At 39.7% G+C, this 24,646-nt stretch overlaps 1 protein-coding gene across 2 annotated transcripts in view; it reads left to right on the top strand.

Moving 5' to 3' along the window:
• The first annotated feature begins 310 nt into the window (after nt 1-310).
• The window catches only part of LOC133053098 (craniofacial development protein 2-like), a 36,241-nt gene continuing 11,905 nt past the window's right edge, over nt 311-24,646 (top strand). For both annotated transcript variants that reach the window (XM_061137936.1, XM_061137928.1), the window contains exons 1-6: nt 311-512; nt 12,495-12,612; nt 13,723-13,942; nt 14,253-14,377; nt 20,745-21,713; nt 22,225-22,344. In XM_061137936.1, the coding sequence (XP_060993919.1) occupies nt 449-512; nt 12,495-12,612; nt 13,723-13,942; nt 14,253-14,377; nt 20,745-21,713; nt 22,225-22,344 (1,616 nt within the window). In that variant the 5' untranslated portion in view covers nt 311-448. The remainder of the gene's footprint in view (nt 513-12,494; nt 12,613-13,722; nt 13,943-14,252; nt 14,378-20,744; nt 21,714-22,224; nt 22,345-24,646) is intronic.

Below are 24,646 nucleotides of genomic sequence, written 5' to 3'. Positions count from 1 at the left end.
CACTCTCTGAGCATGTCTGGGGAAATAACCCCAGAAAGCACCGTGAGTATTGATTTGGGGGGGGGGGGTGGCTATTTTCACAAGTAAGCGAATTCAATAATACCAACCAGTGACTAACGAAGGGCAGCTGTGTTCCCATAGGCAAAACAAATTTTCCTTAAGCAGATACACTAAATCAAAGCCGCTGAGCTCTGAAGACTACAAGTCCTAGCATGCACCGCTTCAAGACGAAGCCCGCGTTCCGCCGACCTCCATATAAGCGTCAGGTCCGCGGCTTTGGCCCGGAAGTGGTGCTTCTCGACCTAGCGCCGTTTCTCCGTGTGCGCACGCGCCGCTGGAGCCGCCGCCATCCCCGTCGCGTCCGCGCACTCCGCGTTTTCGCCGTCTCCCTAGAGCTTTGCCGTTGGAGGCGGTTGCTGCGGCACCGTAGGCCCCGCGCGGCAGCGATATGGAGGAGTTTAAGTCCGAGGATTTCCCCGTCTCGAAGGAGGACGAGGATTACGCGCTGTCGGGTGAGCACTTCTCTTGAGGCGAGAGGCGACGTGCCCCGCCCCCGCCTCGCTTGAGGCTCGCTTTGCCAGGCGTCTGTGGGCCCGGTGGGAGGGTGGCGTGGTTCTCAAGCGGCCCTGAGCCCGCACCGCGCGGCGGGGTGGCCCCAGTTAGAGTACCGGGACCTTTCCCGCTGCTGCTTCTCTGGGCCGTGTTGGGCCAACGCCCCCCTCTCAGAGGGCGGGAACCCGCTAGTGAGCTCGACCGCTAGCGGCGGTTGGGTATCGCGTACCCTCAGCAACCCTGAACGCTTCTGAAAGGCCATCTTACGCAGACCTTCCGTCCCCAGGGAATTGCTAGCATCACGACCCCGATACATCATTTTCCGTCCTCCAAAGAGATATGGTGGTTAAAAGTTCACATAATGATGCTCTTTTGCTTCTTTGCAGTCTCTATACTCAGCCCTTCATAGACCTTTGTTTTATTGTTTTTCTGTGTTGCCCAAATCTTGGCGCTCTGTACACCTTGCGAACAGAAATAGGCAGACGAGTTTTGGAGGAAAAGGAAAGAGTGACTTTGTTACTTTTGCCAGGCAGAGGGTTAGGGCAACACGGTAGACCAGCGAGTCAAGAACTGTGCCCCTCTCCCTGGTGAGTACGGAAAGGTCGTGTAGTCAGGCAGGAGTTGGTGAGAAAGGATCAAGGCAGTAATCGTCTAGTATTCTTCTGCAAAGTTTCAAAAAGGTTGCTGGCGAGATTAGGGTGTGGTCCAGTTTGTCAGTGGTGGTGAGCTTCTCTGGTCCTTTAATCTTGCCTCAAGTGGTTTCTTTGCTATTCCTGCTTTGAATAGCAAGTGTTCTGCTGTTTGGAAATGAGAAAAGGTCATGGAGACTGGAGTCTTGTCTGTAAGAAATAGGGGACAAAAAGGCCTCTGTGCCCAGGAGTCCCTAACGGGCCTGCTCGGCAACGTGTATAGGCTTCTAAAACAGATCCAGACCAAAATGTTACCCATACCTACCCGTTCTGCCATCCTGCCCGTTCCCCAGACTCCCGCATCTCGTTAGAAGTATCTGCTGGCACAGTTGCACTGGGTCAAACAAGATAAAAAGAAAAAAAAAAAAAAGCCTGGAGAGTTGTCCTTGTTCATTCACATTCTTTTGGTCGAGCCAGTCATTACATTCAGTTTGAGGCTACAGCGAAGATGAATTTCTGATCACTCCGTCACCAGTATGGCTCTTACTGAGCTACCATTATCAACTAAGACTTGCCATAGTTTCCCCACTCCTTTCCTGCGTTAGATTCTTTTTTTTTTTTTTTCCTTTGTCCTGCGTTAGATTCTTGTCCGCCAGCATTGTGTGTGCTACGTCCCACTCTTTGTGACCCTATGGACTGGGGGCCCGTCAGGCTCCTCTGTCCATGGGATTCTCCAGGCCAGAATACTTGAGAAGGTTGCCATACTCTCCTCCAGGGGATCTTCCCAACCCAGGGATGGAACCCCAGTCTCCTGAGTCTCTTGCATTGGCATGCAGTTTCCTTACCATTAGCACCATCTGGGAAGCTCTTTAAATATCTGCATGATTATTTGAAAATTAGTTTTCATTTTAATCAAAGTTAACCATGAGCCTGCTAAAAATAGTCAAATATTTCTAAAAGAATTATTTTGAAACTGAACCATTTACATCACTTCTCCTCCCTGTCCATCCTCCCCTGAAGAAACTGCTTTCTTCTTTTAAAATTTGATATTTCCATCGTCTGTTGACTTAACCCATTCATGTCAGGTCTTCTTTTAACATCTCCTTGAGTCTTTCACCTCTCTGCCAACACACACTTTTTCTCCTTCAGACTGTTCCCACTTCCCCGGCCTGCTAGTGTTCCTATGTCAGTTTGGGTTAGACTATTATTAAGTGTTTCTTTTTTTTTTTTTTTTGTAATGACTTTGTGAGCCTCATGTGACTGAACCATCTGGTATATGCAGTTACTGCTTTTCCTGCACTAGTTTTCTCTAGAGTTAATAATTGCCATTTTGTTGTTGTTTAGTCATCTATGTGCTCACTACTGATTTGATCCTAAACACTCACAATTGTTTAAATCACCTCCCAACATATTTAGATTTATTAGATAATCATTTGCTATTTGGAAGTCCGTCTTTGTCTTCTCACCTGCTCCATCCAATTTGTCTTGGTTTTATCATTTTGAAACCTAAAATCTTCCATTGTGACCACTACTTTGGATGTTTCGTTTATGTCCCTTTTCTCTTAGATTCCGTTTTCTTGGGTCCCGTGATGTCTTCTTTCTTGGTGTGTTCCACCAAAATAAGAATGAATCCTCAAATAACTTCTTGAAGAAAGATGCACGTTAGAAACTTTTTTTTTTTTTTTTGAGGCCATGACTATCTAAAAATAACCAGGTGACCCTCAAGCTTGATTAATAGTTTGGTATGGAATTCTGTATTCTATAATTTTTTTTTCCATCTATTTTTATTAGTTGGAGGCTAATTACTTTACATATATCTATAATTTTTTATCTGAATTTTGAAGGTATTCCTCCATTATTTTCTAAGTTTCCAGTGCTTTTATTAAAAAAATCTTGTTACTAGTTTTTATTCATTTACATAAAATTTGTCTCTAGACACGGATAGAATCTTGTCTCTGTTCCTGATACTTCCCATTGGTTTCCTATTCTCCTGTAACTTTTAAAATTTAGGGGGAAAAAAAAACAAAAAAAAATTTAAGGGGGACAATTTTCTTCATTTTATTTTTTTGGAATCATCATCATTTATGTATTGACTCTTGCTACACCTTATGGACAGGTGCTTCTGTTGAGTTTTTTCTCTTTCCATAAACTGTCCCTCGGTTTCTTCTCTGTGCAGCCTGGCATTGGGATTGTTGACTGGGGATGGCCAGGTGGACTGCTCTTTCCACAGTGACTTTGAGGTTTTTAGAGGAGGTGTTGGGAGCAGTCAGAGCACACTGTGATAGGTCGCACGTCAGCAACCCTTCAGCTGTTTGACACTGTAGACCAGAAACTTCCAGAAACCACTGGGGAGTGTATGCTTTGTTTTCTTGCTGTCCTCATAACCGGGGTTGGGCATCAACATATTTTTAATTTTGAAAAAAAATTTTTTTGAAAACTTTTAAATAGCATCATGTTCTGTTTCATGAGTGAAGGATCTCATGCTTTGTGGACAGTGATTACGCTTTAGGCGTCTCACCTGAGACGGCCCGCGTTTGTGGGTGTCTCTCCCTCACTTGCCAAGGTGCCTCCATCCCCTGGGGCCACTTTGGCCTTTGGAGACAGCCGACATTCTGTGTATGGAATGTGTATCTCTAAATACATCTACTTATTTATCAAATAATAATGATAATAATGTTCTAAATGTTTCTACTTTTAACTTATGTACAGGAAAATTCACTCTTAGAGTGTTCTGTGATTTTTTTTTGACAAATGTTTATAGTTATGTAACCACGAGTGAATTTAACAGTTCCAAGGCCATTCTTACCTTTCTCTACCCCTGAAAATAGTATTATCTGTGTATAGATAGTTTTATTTCCTCTTCAGTAAGCATAGCTTTTATTTCTCTTGCTAGCCTATTGTACTTGGTACAGTTCCAGTGTGTATTGAATAGGAGTGGTGAGTGTGGACATTCTTGCCTTGTTCCCAGTTGTAAGGAGAAAGCATGAGTGTTTTACCATTCAGTGTAATGTTAGCTACAGGTTCTTCATAGATGCCTTAAGCACTTTACATGGTTGCCTGCTGCGGTTCATGGGGTCGCAGAGTCGGACACGACTGAGCAACTGAACTGAACTCATTAGTCACATTACCAGGGCTGTGTAATTATGCAGATTTTTTTTTTATTATTAATATTTTACAAATGAAGAGACTGAGGCACCCAAAGTTACTCAGCTAGATAGTGGATGGGCTGGGATTTGAATCCTGGCAGTCTGTGTATACTGCCCCTCAGGCCTCTATTCTTTATTTGCTGAGAGGTGAATTTTGTCAAATGCTTTTTCTCCATCTATTGCTTGTGTGGTATTTCTTTATCTGTTAATGTGGTTGATGTTTAAATTCATCCCACCCCACCCCCATGAAACTTACTGGATGTGTTATTCTTCCACGTGACTGGATTTGGTTTGCTAAAATTTTGTTGAGAAGTTTTGTGTTTGTTTATAAGTGATGTTGGTCCGTAGTTTTCTGGTAATTTCCTTGTCTGATTTTGGTATCAAATAATGCTAGCCTGATAAAATGAGGAAACAATCTGTTTCCTCTAAGTTGTTTTTTATTCACCCTAGGTGTTTGTTTTGGGCATTATCATGTTAGACACATTCTCTGATTTTTTTCAGTAATTCTTAGTTGTTTGATTCATGTTTAAGCATGGAGGACTGAAAAGGTGATGCAAGCTTTGAGTCTTTGGACAAGATTTGTTCATTTGCTATAAAAAGTGCTGAGGGCTTCCCTGGTAGCTCAGTGGTAAAGAATCTTCCTGCCAGTGCAGGAGACCTGAGTTCAATCCCTGATGTGGGAAAATCCCACATGCCCTGGAGCAACTGGGCCCAAGCGCCAGCCTCTGCTCTAGAGCCTGGGAGCCACAGCTCCTGAAGCCCTGGCGCCCTAGAGCCCGTGCCCTGCAGCGGAGAGGTCACTGCCGAGAGAAGCTCGAACACCACAGCTAGGGTAGCTCCTGCTCCCCACAATTTGAGAAAGCCCGTGCAGTAGCAAATACCCAGCACAACCAAAAATAAATAAATTAAAAGAAAAAAATGCTGAGTCACTACGCTGTACCCTTGAAACTAATATTATTAATCAATCAGCTGTACTTCAGTTTTAGAAAGATATGTTCATTTTGTGCTTTTTTGTCTGTAGGGATGTTATTCTGTTTCTTATTCTTACAGTAACCACGTGGAATTTAATCGTAGTTTCTGTTATTGTATAGTTTGAAATTTGCTTTTCTCTTATCAGTGCGATTGAGTCTTTTTTCATGTTTAAGACCCAGAGCCACGTGCATCTCTTTGTCTGAACTGTCTGCAACATTCACCCAGTTTTATGAAGAAAAGTTTATAACAAAAAAACATGTGCATGAAAAAAACACAAAAGTGCTTGAACTTTGTTGAAAATTAGAAAACACAGGCAATTAAACATTAAAAAAATCAGAATTACTACATTCCCACCACCTAGAGATTATCAGTATTGATTTCTTAGTGAAACCCACTCTTACCTTTTTCCTGTTCCCAAGTGTTGTTATTAATATTTGTATTTTTCCCCAACCTGAAATCATACTTTTTTCATGTTTCTTTGCAACCTGCTCTTTTCAGTGAACATTCTTTCCCTGTCCATTTCAGTAAACTTTGAGCTCATCTGATATACAAACCATATTCAAGTTTTCCCGGTTGACTCAAAAATGGCAATAGCATTTTTGTTTAAATCATGGTTGATTTCAGGACTACTTGTATCATCCATACTTGTATGGATACTTGTATGCAACTACTTGTTGCATCCTTTACATCTGTTTTAATCTAGCACACATGTTTCTGTGACATAGGTTGGCATAGGAGACCAGGCTGTATGTCCTGTGGAATTTTGTCTGGTTACTCCCTCATGGTATTAGGTGATTCCTTCGTCCCTTAAATTTCCGTTAAATTCGAGTGAGTGAGTGAAAGTTGCTCAGTTGTGTCTGACTCTTTGCGACCCCATGGACTGCTCAGCCCCTGGAATTCTCCAGGCCAGAATATTGGAGTGGGTAGCCTTTCCCTTCTCCAGGGGATCTTCCCAAGCCAGGGATTGAACCCATGTCTCCCGCATTGCGGGCAGATTCTTTACCAGCTGAGCCACAAAGGAAGCCCAAGAATACTGGAGTGGGTAGCCTATCCCTTCTCCAGGGGATCTTCCTGACCCAGGAATCGAACCGGGGTCTCCTGCATTGCAGGCAGATTCTTTACCAACTGAGCTATCACGGAAGCCCGTGTTAAATTAGAAGTTAGATCTAAATGCCTGGTGGGTTCAAATAAAATAATTGTAGCTAAAAAAAAAAGGTTCATAGCTGATACGTGTGTTTCATAAGGCATAGTATCAGAAAACAAAATACCTGATTAATTCCCATAGTTGTGACTTGTGGATCAGAATGAAGAGAGTTTGATCCCTTAATTGTGTAATTATTTTTTCCCTTGGAACTGGAAAGTGTTTTGTGTTATATTAGGTTGGTGCAAACATAATTGCGGCTTCAGACTGAATTTTAAATCATAACTAGGCTCAGATATCTTTATTAATCGAAATAGGAACTGTTACAATCAACACAGTTTTGCCAACAACAAATAAGTTTGTTTATTCCTATAGCATAAAAATCTGTGCTTTGGGATTCAACGAATTCTTGAAAAGCATTTTCTGAATCCTGCTGGTTGTGGAAGCATTTTCCCTGCTAAAAGTTGTCAAGATGCTTGAAGTGGTAGTCAGCTGAAAAGAGGTCAGGTTATGACTGAGGAAACAAAACTTCGTAGACCACTTCGTTCAACTTTTGAAGCATTGGTTGTGCGATGTACAGTTGGGTATTGTCCTGGAGAAGAATTGGGCCCTTTCTGTTGACCAATGCTTGTTGGAGGCATTGCAGTTTTCGGTGCCTTATATCTATTTGCTGATAATAGTAATCAGATGTAATACTTTAGCCAGGATTCAGAAAGCCGTAGTGCATCATACTGGCCGCAGAGCACCAAACAGTGACCATGACGTTTTTTTGGTGCAAGTTTGGGAAGTGCTTTGGAGCTTTTTGGTCCAATTACTGAGCTGGTCATTCAACTGTCATTACAGTTGAATACGATCCACTGTTCATTGCAGGTCACAATCCAATAGAAAAATGGCTCATTGTTGCGTAGAATAAGAGAAGATGACATTTCAAAAGGACAATTTTTTTAAATTTGCAGACAGCTTATGGCACCCACTTATTGAGCTTTTTCAACTTTTCAATTCGCTTTAAATGCCAAACGACCATAGGTGGTTGACCTTGGGTTCTTAGGGAACTTCTTGTGTAGTTTTAAGAGGATCAGCTTCAGTCATAGCTCTCAGTTGGTCGTTGCCAACTTCCGATGGCTGACTGACATCTCATCTTCAAGGTCTCCTTTGCAAAACTTCTTGAACCACCACTGCATTGTATGTTTGTTAGCAGTTCCTGGTCCAGATGTGTTGTTGATGTTGCGGGTTGTAAACATTTACCACCTGCTTTACAATATTTTGAACTCAAGGAAATCGCTCTAATTTTCTTTTTGTGTAACATTTCCATAGTCTAAAACAAGTATACAATGAACAGCAAGTAATAAGTCATTAGCCCAAAAAAAATGAGAAATGTGCATTAAAATGACGTATAACATGACCACATTCATTTAATGTATTCTAAAATCAAATGGCAAATTTCAGATTACTTTTGCACCAACCTAATAATATACTTAATTGTTAAAACTTAAATTGTCTTTAACCTTACATGATAATCTTTGGTTGAATTATTACCATCATTGTGGTGAGAGAGAGTCTTTTTCTAGTTTTGTGGTTCTTTTGCATTTATTGGTTGATGATGTTGGGAAAGTGCAGCTTTTCCTCATAGTTGGGGTAGGATAAATATTTAATTCATTTCTCTTAATTACCAATTTTCAAAATTGGGAATAATCTTAATGGTAACCTAAAATGGTGCAAAGTATTTTTTCCTGTCTTCTGTTAATTTGTAATTATCATAAAGGGGTAACGGTATTTTGGGGTTTTTTTTTTTTTTTTAATCAATTCAGTGTGTTTCAGTAACAGTTATTCCTTTTAATGGTCTTGTCATCACTTTTGGCCACTAAAAGTTCTTTCAAACTAGATCTTATATCCTTTTAATGTGACCCATTATACTTAACTTCCTTGTTTTATGTCACAGCAAAATTTCCCCATTTCACCTTGTGCTTTCCTTCCCTCAAACCCGAAATTAGCTGCACTTTTTGGGGAACCCTTTTTGTGTAGAGTCACATGAATACAATCTGAGCTTGAAAGAAATGCTCATTGCTAGTAGAGTGACATTGCTTCTATGCTGTTTCAGTGTTCACTGTTCAGAGCTAGAAAATATTTACCTTAAAAAAATGTTAAGAGTTCTGAATTTTTTTCCATGTAATCAGGGCTTTAAATTTTTTTTTTAAATTTTAGTTTAATTTTTTTAACACCAAAAACATTTTGTGTTGGGGTATAGCCTGTTAACAATGTTGTCATAGTTTCAGGTGAACAGTGAAGGGACTCAGCCATACATATACATGTATTCATTCTCCTGGAAACCCTGCTGGCACATAACCCTGCCATCCAGGCTGGCACATAACATTGAACAGAGTTCTGTGTACTGTACAATAGGTTTTTGTTGGTTATCCATTTTAAATACAGCAGTATATACATAACCTTCCCGAAGTCCTTAACTATCCCTCCCCGGACCCCTGCAACCATCAGTTTCATTTTTTAAGTCTGTTGAGTCTAAGAGTTCTGAATTTTAAATTCAGCTTTAACATTTGTTTTCACTTAATCTACTTGATTTTACAATGGTGCCATTTCTCTTACTCTGAAGATCTGGGTTCTTAACATTATTAGCATAACAACTTCCTTCCTTTTATCTATATTATAAAAGAAGTAGTTTCAAAATAATAGCACTGATGTTACTTCTCATAATAGAACTTTTCTGGTCTTTAAACTTTTGCTAAGGATAAACAGTCAAAATACTGTTTCTGAAGTCCTTGGAATAAATCCTTTCTTAGTGGGTTGTGTTATCATTTTGGTTATGTTTATATATTTATTTAAACTTTGTGTAATTTAAGAGATTTTCAGAATCCTGCAGAGAGATAAACACAGAGAACTCTTGCTTCTGCCACTGCCTACCCCACTGTGTTCTGCCCTGGCCCTTAGAGATGGCAATTTTCCTTAGTCTTCTGTATTTCCTTATAGTTTTGCCTTTTTAGACTCCATTAGTATAAAGTACCCGTGAACTTCCAGATGTTCAAGCTGGTTTTAGAAAAGGCAGAGGAACCAGAGATCAAATTGCCAACATCCGCTGGATCATCGAAAAAGCAAGAGAGTTCCAGAAAAACATCTATTTCTGGTTTATTGACAATACCAAAGCCTTTGACTGTGTGGATCACAATAAACTGTGGAAAATTCTGAAAGAGCTGGGAATACCAGACCACCTGACCTGCCTCTTGAGAAACCTATATGCAGGTCAGGAAGCAACAGTTAGAACTGGACATGGAACAACAGACTGGTTCCAAATAGGAAAAGGAGTACGTCAAGGCTGTATATTGTCACCCTGTTTAATTAACTTATATGCAGACTGCATCATGAGAAACAATGGGCTGGATGAAGCACCAGCTGGAATCAAGATTGCCAGGAGAAATATCAATAACCTCAGATATGCAGATGATACCACCCTTATGGCAGAGAGTGAAGAGGAACTAAAAAACCTCCTGATGAAAGTGAAAGAGGAGAGTGAAAAAGTTGGCTTAAAGCTCAACATTCAGAAAACTAAGATCATGGCATCTGGTCCCATCACTTGATGGCAAATAGATGGGGAAACAGTGGAAACAGTGGCAGACTATTTTTTTTGGCTCCAAAATCACTGCAGATGGTGATTGCAGCCATGAAATTAAAAGACACTTACTCCTTGGAAGGAAAGTTATGACCAACCTAGATAGCATGTTAAAAAGCAGATACATTACTTTGCCAACAAAGGTCCGTCTAGTCAAGGCTGTGGTTTTTCCAGTGGTCATGTATGGATGTGAGAGTTGGACTGTGAAGAAAGCTGAGCACTGAAGAATTGATGCTTTTGAGCTGTGGTGTTGGAGAAGACTCTTGAGAGTCCCTTGGACTGCAAGGAGATCCAACCAGTCCATCCTAAAGGAGATCAGTCCTGGGTGTTCATTGGAAGGACTGATGGTGAAGCTGAAGTGCCAATACTTTGGCCACCTCATGCGAAGAGTTGACTCATTGGAAAAGACCCTGATGCTGGGAGGGATTGGGGGCAGGAGGAGAAGGGGATGACAGAGGATGAGATGGCTGGATGGCATCACCGACTTGATGGACATGAGTTTGAGTAAACTCCGGACATTGGTGATGGACAGGGAGGCCTGGTGTGCTGTGATTCATGGGGTCGCAAAGAGTTGGACGCAACTGAGCGACTGAACTGAGCTGAATTGAGTATAAGGTAACACAGTACAGTGAGGTACCCACCACTGTCAGTTTGTTTTAAGTCATTTTACTCAGGTTTTAGGAGGAAGCAAAATTACATTTGTGTGTTCAGATACCTCAAGAGACTTTCACTTGACACTTGGTGTCTAAAACATGACTTTCTTCAGTTTTAAAACCCTTGTGTTGACTATTCTGTCGGCCTCAAATGCTTATTTGCCAGGTTTTCTTATGGCTGGCTCACTCTCATCAAAGTTTTGCTTTCTTTTTTTTTCAGTAGTGAATTTGTTTATTTTTGGTTGTAATGGGTCTTCTCTGCTTTTGTGCAGGCTTCCTCTAATTTTGGCAGGCAGAGGCTACTGTCTACTTGGGGTGCACCAGCTTCAGTAGTTGCAGCTCTCGGGCTCAGGTTCAGTAGTTGTTATACAAGGGCTTAATTAATCCATAACATGTGGAGTCTCCTCAGATCAGGGATCGAACTCAAGTCTCCTGCATTGGAGGTGGATTCTTATCCACTGTGCCACCAGAGAAGTCCAGGAATTTTCTCATTATTTTTTTCATTTTCTGAAAAATTTTTAGTCATCTTTATTTTGTGAATGCCTCTCTGAGGAGATTAATTATAAAGGTTTTTTTTTTTTTCTTTTTCCTAGTTTTGTTTCCTCTAAATTCCTTTGTTTTCAGTCTTGCCTTTGATAGTAGAGGCTTTCCTCAAGTGTTTAGTGGTCTTAGTTCATTGTGAGTGAATATTTAAAAGCTAATTGGAAGTCCAGGATTATTAAAAATAGCACTGTTTATAATGGTCCCAAACCAGATAGCTGTCAACAGAGAAATGAATACATAAATTGTGGTATAGTCTACAGTGAAACAATATTTAGGGATGAGAATAAATATGCTACAATTCTATGCAAGGAACTGGGTGACTTACAAATGGAGTGTTGAGTGAAAGATGATGTATGCAACAGTACATATTATAAGTTTCTTCCTAAAGCTTAAAAACAAGTAAAACTAATCTGTCATGTTAGACTTGAGGATAGCGGTTCTCAGGGGGATGTGGCTGGTGCTAGTGATTGCAATAGGGCACCAGGGGCTTCAGCAAAGCTGCCCGTATTCTGCTTTTTGGATGGGTCTAGTTACACAGGAGTGTTCAGTTTGCTTAATTTCATTGACCTGTACTTTAGCTTGTGTGTTTTTTGGTATGTTATACGTGCAATTAAAGCTTATGTGAAGTAAAAAGGAATAAATCTGGTTGAATCTGTGTGTACAGGATCTGTTGACAGCTACCCACACAATGTGGTCAGACTGGGCATCCAAGGAGCACTTTTGTTGGGGACCCTGAATGTCACTGTCCGAAGGTGGGAAATCAATATATTTGCTTTTTCTGCTATGTCTAGCTTGAAGTCTTTAAGCCTTTTTTAAGCCTCTTTTATTGATAAGACAAGGTATGTTTTGTTTAGTTTGAAAGATGTCCAAGATGAGGTAGAAACATCAATTTCTTCTTTGAAAATTACAGTAGTTTTGAAATTTCTGTTCATTCATTCAGCATATACTTCTAAAGATATGCAGATTTGTGATCTCATGGTATGTGGAGCATAGCAGAAATTGCAAACATTAAATATAAATGGGATAAGTTAAGGACGGAATTAGGGACTGTCCTGGAGGCCTGGAATAGGGGAATTTATCATGTCTTCAGAAACAGGGAGGACAACCCTCAGAAAATTATCCTTTACTCTGGTGAAGAACAGAGGAAAGCACTAGACTTTTTTCTGAATGAAAATGTGTCATCTTGATGTCAAAAACTTTTATTCCTGTCTGTCTGACCATCCTCTTATGTGATTTCAGGTGGAGAGTGTCATGAAGATGCTGTAAATGAATTAGTGAAAGAAGGTGAAATAGGTGCTGAAGAGGAAACACAGAAAACCAAAGGGACAAAAAGAAAGGCTGAGAGCATTCTGGCCAGGTGATGCTGCCCTCAAGGCCCTGCAGTCTGGGGCTGTTGACACAACCATCCAGATCGCAGGCATTGGTCTGATGACAGATTTCTTGCTGCTAGAATTTCTAACCTTTTCTCATTGAGGGAAATATTTGGTGACATTTTAGGATTTAATTCTTATTCTCTGGAAAGCTTTAAAAATTTTTGAGCTTTAATTAAAAAAAAAAAAAACTCGTGTGTAATAAGTATGCTTCATTTAAAACGAAAAACTTAAAAAAAAAAAAAAAGGAAAAAATAAAATGAAAAACTTAGAAGTTCTCTGGCTGTCTAGTGATTAGGACTCTGTGCTTCCAATGCCATGGCCTGGGTTCAATCCCTGGTTAGGGAACTAAGAGCCTAGACGCTGTGTGATGTGCCAAATAGGAAAAGAAAAGAAAAACTCAATTACTAGAAAAATATGTACCCCATCCCTAGCCTTTGTTGCTTTGTGAAATTATGAAATTTCTCAAGTTATTTAACTCAGATAAGGGAATCTTTCAGTAGAAGTCTTCCTGGACATTAAAAAGTAGATTGTAGAAAAAGAAATTTGATAATTAGGTGATTCATTTGAAGTCAGAATAGCATTAAGCAATTTAGTCTTGGGTTCAGTGCTTTTATCCTTGAGTTTTTCTGTATTCCATTTTTGCTATCTTCAGAAAATATTCAAGAAACAAGGCTTCCCACCCCTCACCCACTGAGAGCCCTAGGAAGAGACAGTGTGGATAAATCTGACAGTCTCTCTCATCAGTCAGTCTCAAAAGTCAAAAATATCTGGTGTATGTATGTTCTTAAGAGCTCCCTTTTTGAATATAACTGATTCTGTAAAGTGATCTTGGGTGTTTTCTTGGTGAGAATAGAACAGCATATATTTTGATTCTGAGTGTTTTGGGAAAATGCTAACTGTAGGAGCTGGGTTCTTTTTTTCTTGCACAGAATCTCAGTTTACCTCTCACACCCACTGTATCCTGTGTGTTAATGAGTAGTCCCTGATTTAAAGTTTTCTGAGGTTTACAACATTATGTTTGGAATTCAGGAAGGGATACCTGAAATTATTTTGCCCATTTATTTTGTCTTTTCCTTGCGATTGTTGGTGATTAGGAAGAGAAAACACAGTGGCCTGTCACTACAACACGAGGACGAGGAGGATGCCAACAGGGAATCTGGAGGAAGTAGTAGTGAGAAGGAAGATGCAGCTGCAGAGCAGGAAAAAGGCGTTGAGTCAGAGGATGCCAGGGAAAAGGAGGAGGAGGAAATGTTGGCCAGCTCCGTCAGTGATGTAGAACCAAAATCAGAAGTGCCTCCGAGTACACAAGTTAAAGTAAGTTAATAGTTGAACGGGATGAATGTTTTTCAGAAATTCCCCAGATAGACTTTTTAAATTTGCAAACTCAGATTTGGGGCTTAACAACAGAACTCAGACTAGCGGCCTTTTAGTATTAACCCTACCAAGTGAAAAGCAAAGTATTCCCTATGGGAGGAAACACAAGATTTTCTAATCAAATCAGTTTTCAGTGAGAATTTAAGTGTTTAGAGATGAAACAAATGTTAAGAGTTGCCAGGAACAACACATTTGAGTGGAACTTTTAGTTTTCATTTTGTTTAAAACTTAATACACTTCTTTTTCATAGACAGGAGAGGAGAATAAAGAGATGAGTTCAAGTAAAGTGGTCAAAGCAGAAGAACAAGAGAAACCTAAAGAACCAGAAGAAGTTAAAGTCACCAAGGTGTTTGATATTGCTGGTGAAAAAGTCAGGTAGGATGACATTTACAAACTTCAACCTGGTTCTTTTAAAAAGAAACATCTTTCTTTTAATAATATTTATTACTTGTTTATTGGCTGCACTAGGTCTTCATTGCTGCACCTGAGCTTTCTTTTAGTTGAGGCAAGCGGGAGCTCCTTTCTAGTTGAGGTGCATGGGCTCCTCATTGGGGTGGCTTCTCTTGTTTGGGAGATAAGGCTTAGTTGCTCTGTGGGATGTGGGATCTCCCTAGACCAGGAGTCAAACCCTGCATTGCAAGGTGGGTTCTTTTTTATTTTTTTTGCAAGGCAGATTCTTAACCACCTAAATGGAACATCTCTCTAAATGGGGTTAGACATCTGTCCTTGTACCAACCCATCTAAATAGTTTGGAAGAATTCTATTAGAACTCAAGGTTCTTTACTATTAGAACTCAACAGTGGCTTCATTAATTATAAGGGAACATGAGAATGGTCCTTTAAGATGTGGTAATGTAGTTTGGGGGTATGAAGTATGAAGTGGATGACTAAATAGAAACAAGAAAATGTAAGAGTTGAGCATCATATATTGGTTCCACCTACTTGTTGCCATGCATTGTGACTTTGGCTGTTTCTCCCTTTATTACTTTCCTTAAAATTGGTGTATGTGAAAAGTGAAAGTTGCTCAGTTGTGTCCAACTCTCTGCCACCTCATGGACTGTACAGCCCATTGAATTCTCCAGGCCAAAATACTGGAGTGGGTAGCCTTTACCTTCTCCAGGGGATCTTCCCAACCCAGGGATAGAACCCTGGTCTCCCACATTGCAGCGGATTCTTTATCAGTTGAGTCACAAGGGAAGCCCAAGAATACCAGAGTAGGTAGCCTATCCCTTCTCCAGTAGATCTTCCCAACCCAGGAATAGAACCAGGGTCTTCTGCATTGCAGGCGGATTCTTTACCCACTCAGCTATCAGGGAAGTCCCCAACTTTTTCATATATAATCCTCCCCCAAACCTTTGAATCAGGTGACAATTAAAAGTACTAAGAGACATAGACTAAGGATACCACATAAGCCAATTAGAATCAGATGGGTTCAAGATGGCAGACAAGTCAACTTCTACTGGACCTTGATCCTCAGGTAGCAAGCTGAGTGACACACCCAGAGGCGCCATGACAGTTCGAGGGCACCATCAGAAGACCAGAAAGTGGGCGGCGGCCCAGCTCCTGGACATCTCCACCCCTTCCCCAGAATAGTTGGAATAATCCTCCCACTTGTTAGCGGATGAAATTACCCAGCTCATGAAAGCTCACTGTGCCACATTTCTAGAGAAGTTTGATTCTGTTATCTCAATATTTTTTCAAGCGATTCATAGCTTTGTTACTAGTTTAGAAAAGCAGTATAGTCTTAATACTCTGGCTGTTCTGGAAGAGAGCCACATGCCTAGAATTTCTTCTTCCCCATTTATTTAAAATTATAATATGAAAACAGCAGATCTGTGAGATACAGCTAGATAACAGATGAAGTTCCTGCTGGCATAGTGATTTGACTTAGGTCTGTCGTGAAATGATTAGTAACAACTGTATTTTCAGAAGTCATCTTCCATGCTTTATCGGTAGTCAGTTCCAGTCATTTATCCCATCAAGTTATAATTAAATTTACATTGTATTTCAGTGGGAAAAAGGAATTTCCTATATGTGATTTTTTTTTTTTTATGGAAATTACAACTCAGAATATTGTATGAAACGTGTTAACTTACAGGAACTGTTCCTCAGGCTTTCAGCTTTCACTCCTACTCTTATAATTTGTTTGCTTTTGAAAAATATGTTGACTCGGTTCCATGTGTGAAAATACTAAGATGATCAGGAATACCAAACTGGGAATGCGCTTGTTGCCCAGATGTTAGGACTCCGTGCTTTCACTGCTGAGGACCTGGGTGTTCAGTTCCTGGTTGCAGGAACTGAAACCCTGCAAGCTGGGTAACTTGGCCAAAAAAAGAAAAATACCCCAAAAACCGCTCCAAACCAAGCATATAGATGAGCATGTTTTACTGTGTAATTGAGATCTTTAATTGGGCACCATATGGTTATCATTTCTCTTTTGGAAGAAATGTTTATTCTGGATCTCATCATTCTTACGGCACTTTCTTCATAACCATTGTACCTCAACATATATAACATCCACTTTTATGATCAGCTTTCAGTTTATCAAATATAGCCTTTTAAATTTAATGCATTAGCTTTACATAATTCATAGGTTTTACTACCTTGATAAGAATAATGGGGTTTTTTGTTTTTGTTTTTTTGTAGTAAGATGTTTTTCAGTGAAGGAAGCAGTGTGTTGATTTGTGTTCTAACACAAACTCCTTAATCTAAACTGTTTCCCTGTCCTGCAGCTGTGTCATTGGAACTTATTCTTGCTAACACTTAGACTTCAAATCTTATCTGATGTTATGTGATCCTACTTTTACTTTAACTGACAGATAACTGTCAGTTCATGTTTGTCAGCAAGAAATGGATAAGAGACTCATTTATATCATACTCATGTTTAAATCACATATGCTAAAATAACTTGCCTGTCAACAATAAACTGTCATTCTTCAAATTGTTTTGAAGAAATACTTCGCTAACTTTGTCATAGTTTCTTTATCATAACCCAGATCCTGAATACTTTTAAGCCATGGTGTCACTGGAAAAGAACTCACTGGGTTTAGTGCCGCATGATCAAAAACCAAGCCCACTGAATGAAGGCTCATAGACTAAAACCAAGTTTGACTTCAACAGTCCTTCATTAATGAAATGAGTCACTTTGATTAGCATCATATGGTTTACTACTGCTGCTGCATCAGAAAAGATGAGGGTTTTTTCTTTTTTTTTTCAGAAATGTATGGTTTGGTTGTTTTGCCACTAGGACTAAAAATAACACCAGTTTTATGTTCTTAGTTTACTTACTGAATTGTCAATTTTTAAAGTTCCACTTGATTGTTACAAAGTAAAAATATAAAGATAAAATGATTGTTAAAAATAACAATTTATACAGAGAAATGCTTACATTTTATCAAATTTCTGTGCTTAAATTGATAAAACAACCCTAAATTTTCATGTACACTGTAATGTGGTCTTCTTGCACATGAATGATACACTAATACCACATTAAAGCACCTTGCAGGTTTGATAGTACCTGAATTTGGTCTATGCTGTGTTTAATGCAATGAGTTCATTATTCATGTCCTGAATATTATGACATTGTCAAATTGTTATGCACGTTTTTAACTCTTTAACTCAAAATTTTTATACATCTTATCTTGGAACAATAGCAGATAGTTTTCCATGCTCACGTTTTTGTTAGCTTTATATACAGTTCTACTCAAATCTTTCCACAATTATTCCAAAATGTTCTTCAGAGCTGTGTGCCTTGTCCAATCCCAATGTCCAATCCAACGTCCAATCCGAGATTACCCTTTGCATGTGGTGTTAAGAGCCCATCTGTGTGGCAGAATGTCTCAGTTTCGGTTGTTGAGTTGTTCCTCATGGTTAGCTTCATGTTAATCACTTGGACCATCAATACTACGTTGGTGATGATTTGTCCTCCTCAGCGCATCACATCATCACCACCTGACATTGGTGCTGATGAGTTAGACCACTTAGGTGATATCTGTCGGGATTCTGCATTACAAAGACAGTCTTTTCCTGTATAATCGTTTTTGGTACCCATTAAATCTTACTGATGTGAATTAATAATGTATTTTGCTGCCAGGAATCACACTGGGAACTATTGAGTTGTCCAACAGAGGGTAGTAGAACACTGATGGTGAACCTGTAATGCTTTCAATGTCCTAAAAAAATACACAGAAAGAATTTACTATGCCACTAGGAATACAGTTTAAATACTGGAAATCTTTCTTGGTTTGTATTATTTCTCTTGTATCTCATTGGATATCTAAGGAAGATTTATTATAACTTTACCATTGACTTGACAGTAATAAAGGCTGGTGAATAACTATTGTTATGAGAAATTATTAAATTTTCTGATCGAGTGAGATTTAATGGATTTATTAATATTTATAAATATAGTTGACACAAATTTTTTATTTTTTCTTTAAAAAAATTTTCCCCCCTATTTCATTTTTTAAAAGCAAATGCATGGTGATTTTACATACCACATGAGTATCCGGAAAGCCTGCTGTTTCTGTCATTGTCCGAAGAGGGCAGCCCCATGTCTATCAAAGAAACAAATATGAATGAGGAAAAATCCTTTTTTTTCCATAAATATACACACTCACATATTTTATATTCAAAAGTAATATATTCTCATTACTTTCAACACACACGTTGCAGAGTTATATACTGTGCCAGGTGAAAGTTCTCTGAAAGTCAGTAGCATAATACATGTTAATTTCTTACTCGTGCGGAGGAGTCCGGTACAGGTTGGGTAACACTCTATCTTACTACTCAGCCATGTAGACACATAGGAGACGCACAGACTTTAGACTTCCTGTGGCAGGAAGAGTGAGTAGATACATTTTCATTTAATTTGTCTGTTTTGAGAATGAAACTTGTGTCATCAGCCCTGCACTTTGAATCTAGGACTTCTGTGGTGACATGTACTCTTCATTTCATAGGGATAATAATGTCAGGTTCTGGAAGAGCATAGGAGTTGGGAAATTTATGGCAACTATCTTTGGGAAATAGAATTTACTAAAGGATTCTCTCTAGCAGTGCTACTTCATCTCTAGATGAGAAAAAGTAACCTAGCCCCTTAGAAATTAGTGTTTTCATGCATGGGTTGTAAATGTGTTAGCTGTTGCTATAGGAATGCTACAGACCATCCCAAACCATACTGGTATACCAGTATGGTATACCATCAAGCATTTTATTTGTTACACCTGTTTCTGGGTATTGAGGGTTCAGCTAATCTAGGCTTGTCTCCTAACTGCTGGTTGGGTTGAGACATGCAGCATGTGTCTGTCAGCCATCTGGGACCTGCAGCTCCCTGAGAGAGGTATTCAAGGGCAGGTGGAACAGCGCAAATGCATTTAAAGCTTCTTTTCCTGTCACATCAGTTAATGTCATTGACCACTGAAGTAAGTCATATATCCAAGCTCAGCATCAGTGGGGTGGGGAAGTACCTTCTTGGACACAAAGAAAGAAGTGAATATTTGGGGAATGGTATTCTATAATCATAAAAATTCTCCTTTTTTAAAAAATTCTTCTCTCTCTCTCTTTTTTTTTTTTAAACTTTTTTTATTTGGCTGTGCTGGGTCTTAGTCGTGGGGTGAGAACTCTTATTTGTGCCTTGTGGGATCTAGTTCCCTGAGTGGGGATCGAACTTGGGTCCCCTACATTGGGAACTCAAGAGTCTAACCCACTGGGCCACCAGGGAAGGTCCCAAATTCTTCTCTCTTTACTGAGAAGTTTACTTAGAATAGTTTTGTTGTTCAGTAGCCAAGTCATGTTCTTGTTCGACTCATTGCAGCCCAGTGTACTGTCCCATGCCAGGCTCCTCTGTCCTCCACTGTTCTGCAGACTTGGCTGAAATTCATGTCCATAGAGTCTGTGATGCTATCTAAACATCTCTTCTTCTGCTGGACGCCCCTGCCTTCTCCTTTTTTGTGTCTTTCATTTTCCTAACATCAGGGTCTTTTCAAATGAGTCAGCTCTTCGAAACAGGTAGCCAAAGAATTTAGAGCGTCAGCATCATCCTTCCAATGAATATTCAGGACTGATTTCCTTTAGGATTGACAGCTTTGATCTCCTTGCTGTACCTTGCTGTCCAAGGTACTCTTAAGAGTCTTTTCCAGCACTGCAATTCGAAAGCATCAATTCTTTGACACTCAGCCTTCCTTATGGTCCAACTCGAGTATCTCTACATGATTACTGGAAATACCATAGCTTGACTACATGGGCCTTTGTTGGCAAAGGGATGTTTCTGCTTTTTAATATGCTCTCTAGGCTTATGGTTTCCCTTCCAGAAAGCAAGTATCTTTAAATTTCATGGCTGCAGTCACCATCCACATTGATTTTGAAACAAAATAAAATCTATCATAGCTTTCACTTTTTTTTCTTCTATTTGCCATGAAGTGGTAGGACTGGATGCCATAATTTAGTTGTTTTAATGTTGAGTTTCAAGTCAGCCATTTCATGTCCTCTTTCACCCTCATCAAGAGATTCTTTAGTTCCTGTTCACTTTCTGCCATTAGACTGGTATATGCATATCTGAGGTTGTTGATATTTCTCCTGGCAGTCTTGATTGCAGCTTGTGATTTATCCAGTCCAGCATTTCACATGATATGCATATGAGTTGTATTAGCAGGATGACAATATACAGCCTTGTTGTACTCCTTTTACCAATTTTAACCTGTCAGTTGTTCCATGTGAGGTTCTGTTTCTTCTTGACCTTCATACAGGTTTCTCAGGAGACAGGGAAGGCCTGGTATGTCCCCGGAACATGAGCCCCCCAGATCAGAAGGTGGCCAGCATGCCACTGGGGAAGAGCAGAGGTCAGTTACTAATACTTCTAAGAATGAATCGACTAAGCGAAAGTGGAAACGACGTTCAAATGTGGTCGTGACTGGTGAAGAAAGTAAACTCCGATGCTGTAAAGAAGAATATTGCATAGGAACCTGGAATGTTAGATCTATGAATCCAGGTAAATTGGATGTGGTGAAGCAGGAGATGGAAAGAATAAACATCGACATCTTAGGAATTAGTGAACTAAAATGGACGGGAATGGGCGAATTGAATTCAGATGACCATTATATCTATTACTGTGGGCAACAGTCTCTTAGAAGAAATGGAGTAGCTATCATAGTTAACAAAAGAGTCCGAAATGCAGTAATTGGGTGCAATCTGAAAAATGACAGGATGATTTCAGTTCGTTTCCAAGGCAAGCCATTCAACCTCACAGTAATCCAAGTCTATGCCCCAACTCCCTATGCTCCAGAACCTGAAGTTTACCGGTTCTATGAAGACCTACAACACCTTCTGGAAATAACACCAAAAATAGATGTCCTTTTCATCATAGGGGATTGGAATGCAAAAGTGGGAAGTCAGGAGATACCCAGAATAACAGGAAAATTTGGCCTCGGGGTACAGAATGAAGCAGGGCGAAGGCTAATAGAGTTTTGTTACCAGAACAGGCTGGTCATAGCAAACACCCTTTTCCAACAACACAAGAGACGACTCTACACATGGACATCGCCAGATGGTCGATACCGAGATCAGATTGATTATATTATTTGTCGCCAAAGATGGAGAAGCTCTGTACAGTCAGCAAAAACAAGACCTGGCGCTGACTGTGGCTCAGATCATAAGCTCCTTATTGCAAAGTTCAGGCTTAAGTTGAAGATAATACCAAAAACCACTCGGCCATTCAGGTATGACCTAAATCAAATACCTTATGATTATACAGTGGAGGTGACATATAGATTCATGAGATTAAGAGAATAGAGGGGCACAAAAATTAAACCAGATTTTGGGTGGTCTTGAATGTGGGGTTCAGCAGTTTGTATTTTATACTCTGAGTAATACTGATCCATCACAAGAACTTAGGTAGGGGAGTAACAGTATGTTTTTTTGTTTCTTTGTTTGAAGTCATCCTTCGAGGTTAAAGCAGTCATAGCCAGTGAAGATACTTTTTTAAGATTATTTTATTTTTGTTTTGGTTGCTCTGGGTTTTCAATGCTGCTCATTGACTTTGATCTTTGCTGAGAATGGAACTACTCTATAACTATTATAGTGCACTTTAAACATGAAGCTCAGCAGCTAGAATTTATAGAAAGCCCAGTGTTTTTTTCCTTGTTATTTTTGCCCTTTTCATGGAGTTTGTTTGTTTCTTTTTTTTTTTTTTACCCTCTTATATACTTGATGGCTTCTTCTTTGATGCAGGGGGACTAATGAAGTGGGTGAGACCTCTCAAGAAGCGAAATCTGCATTCAAGCAAACTGAAAAGGACAAACCTCAGGCTAATGTCCCTTCAAATGAGTCATCTGTTCCCGGTGGGTCAGGGTGAGTACCATGTCTCAGGACTAGGTGTATCTGTCACATTGGAGAAGATGTTTTCAGTACAGGGATGCTATTTGCCTATAGTTTTCATGCCTCTCTTTCTTGAGAGAAGGATTCTTTCTGCTGCTGTTCTGCCTTTGCTGAAGTACTTGCCAAAATGAAGGGTGTAGAGATAAATTAGCCACAATTTTTTTGGTTGATTCTGAAAAAAGTCCTGATTTACATTGTTAGACACAGAGTTGAACAGGTAGTAGCCCTAATTTTAAAAAATAATTTTTGTATGAAAGTATCAGCAGTTCATCAGAACTTTTAGTAAGTTTTGAGTGGAGTACTTGCTTCCACCCATAAGGATCTCATAGGAATAGAAAAAGGTCAAAGCTGACTTAGGGTTTTATTAGCACATTATCAAAAGAACTCAGTAGTTTTTCTCCCTTCATATTTTGCATAGTACATCATTTATCCTGAGAAGACAAGAATTCTTTCTTTGGAGGAAGGAATAATTTCTTTTTAACCTACATGCAAGAAGTAAAGCTGACAGGTAGGAGTAGTCAGGGCACTCACCTCACCGAGAGAGGGGAACACGGACCACGCCCATCACAGCCCTGATCAACTCTGCCTTCTGAGGTGTTTGGGCTACATGTGACCCATTGTTAATTCACTGACATTTCAGTCAGTTTGCCGCTGCTTTTTACAATTGCAGAGCATAGCAGCCTTCCATAGGAGGCAGTTCTGGAGGATGTGAGGTCCTGGTACCATCGGTAGTCCACAAGCAGAAGGTTCCTGGCACCTTTATTTCTGTTGTGTGGGCTCTGTTAGGCTGCTTGTGGCTAAAATCAGTTTAACTTTTGTATTAGATTCTTTCACTAAATGCTGCAGTCATAATGATCAAATCTTGGAACCATAGAAAATTATTTAAATTTAATTTTTCTGTTGACATTCCTAAATCTGGTATAAATGTTTATCAATAAAGAATTACTTCCTCTGGAGAAGAAAATGGCAACCCACTCCAGTATTCTTGCCTGGGAAATCCCATGGACAGAGAAGCCTGGTGGACTTTAGTTCATGGGATTAAAAATGTCAGAGAGTACTGAGCACACACATAGTGCATTATGAGGAGAGACCATAGGTGTGCCTTGGAGTTCTGCATTCAGAGCTGCTTTAAAGGTGTCATCCGCATAGTATGATTATAATGTTAGATTTCTAATTTAAAAAATAGATACGCAACAAGCAAGAAAGGTTTGTTGTATAGCACAAGGAACTGTAGTCAATATCTTGTAATAAACTATAATGGAAAATTATTTCAAAAATAATATATGTGTACATGTACAACTGAATCACCTTGCTGTGCACCTGAAACATTGCGAGTCAGCTATTCTTCAGCAAAATGTATGTTAAGGAAAAAATCACTACCAGTTCTGTGAGCTAGATCTGGTTTTCTTTTTCAATGGCCAGTGAGTATAGTTGTTTCTAATAAAGTTTTCAAACTTCATATTTTTATATATATGACGTAAAGAAGGCTCTAGAGAGTTTTTATTTGATTCTCTGAGTAATACTGAGCCATCCCAAGAATTGAGTAGGAGAGTAACAGGATGTTTGCTTGAACTCATCCTTCAGTGTTTCCAGTGACGATTCTTTTTTTTTTTTTTTAAATTTTATTTTTGGTTGTGCTGGGTCTCCATTGCTGCCCACGGGCTCTCTGTAGTTGTGGAGACAGGAGGCTACTCTGTAGTTGTGCTCCATGGCGTTCTCGCTGCCATGGGGAGCACCAGCTATAGGTGCATAGGCTTCAGTCGTTGGGGTTCTGCGCTCAGTAGTTGCAGTGCCTGGGCTTAGTTGCTCCAGCATGTAGAATCATCCTGGACCAGGATCGAACCCATGTCCCCTGCATTGGCAGGCCAATTCCCATCTACCGTACCACCAAGGAAGTCCCTGCCACTGAAGAATGTTAGTGTAAAACTCTCAAACTCTTTATTTTGTGCCAATTGTGTGGGCAAGCGGTAGTGTGATGGTTCTTAATGAGAAAATTTAGTTGTCATCCCAAGAACCCTAGAAGGAACAAAAGAAAAGAGAGAGACTTCTATTCCTTGCAAATCTGGGATTTATAGGATTTGTCTGTCATTATTCTGAATGACCTGTTTGAACACTCCAGGTAACACAGTGACCGTAATCTTGGACCCTCCGACAGATTGGTGTTTGAACAAAATTTTTCAGATATTTTTATTGACTTGGTAACTCAGGCAGGCATTAGACATTTCCGTTCTTCATCTGAAATTTCTGGCATCATTCATATCTTTTATTTGATCCT

Source organism: Dama dama, chromosome 4 (assembly GCF_033118175.1).
Source record: "Dama dama isolate Ldn47 chromosome 4, ASM3311817v1, whole genome shotgun sequence".
Lineage (NCBI taxonomy): Eukaryota > Metazoa > Chordata > Mammalia > Artiodactyla > Cervidae > Dama > Dama dama.
Note: the sequence above shows the minus strand (reverse complement) of the source record. Positions and strands in the feature narration are given on the sequence as shown.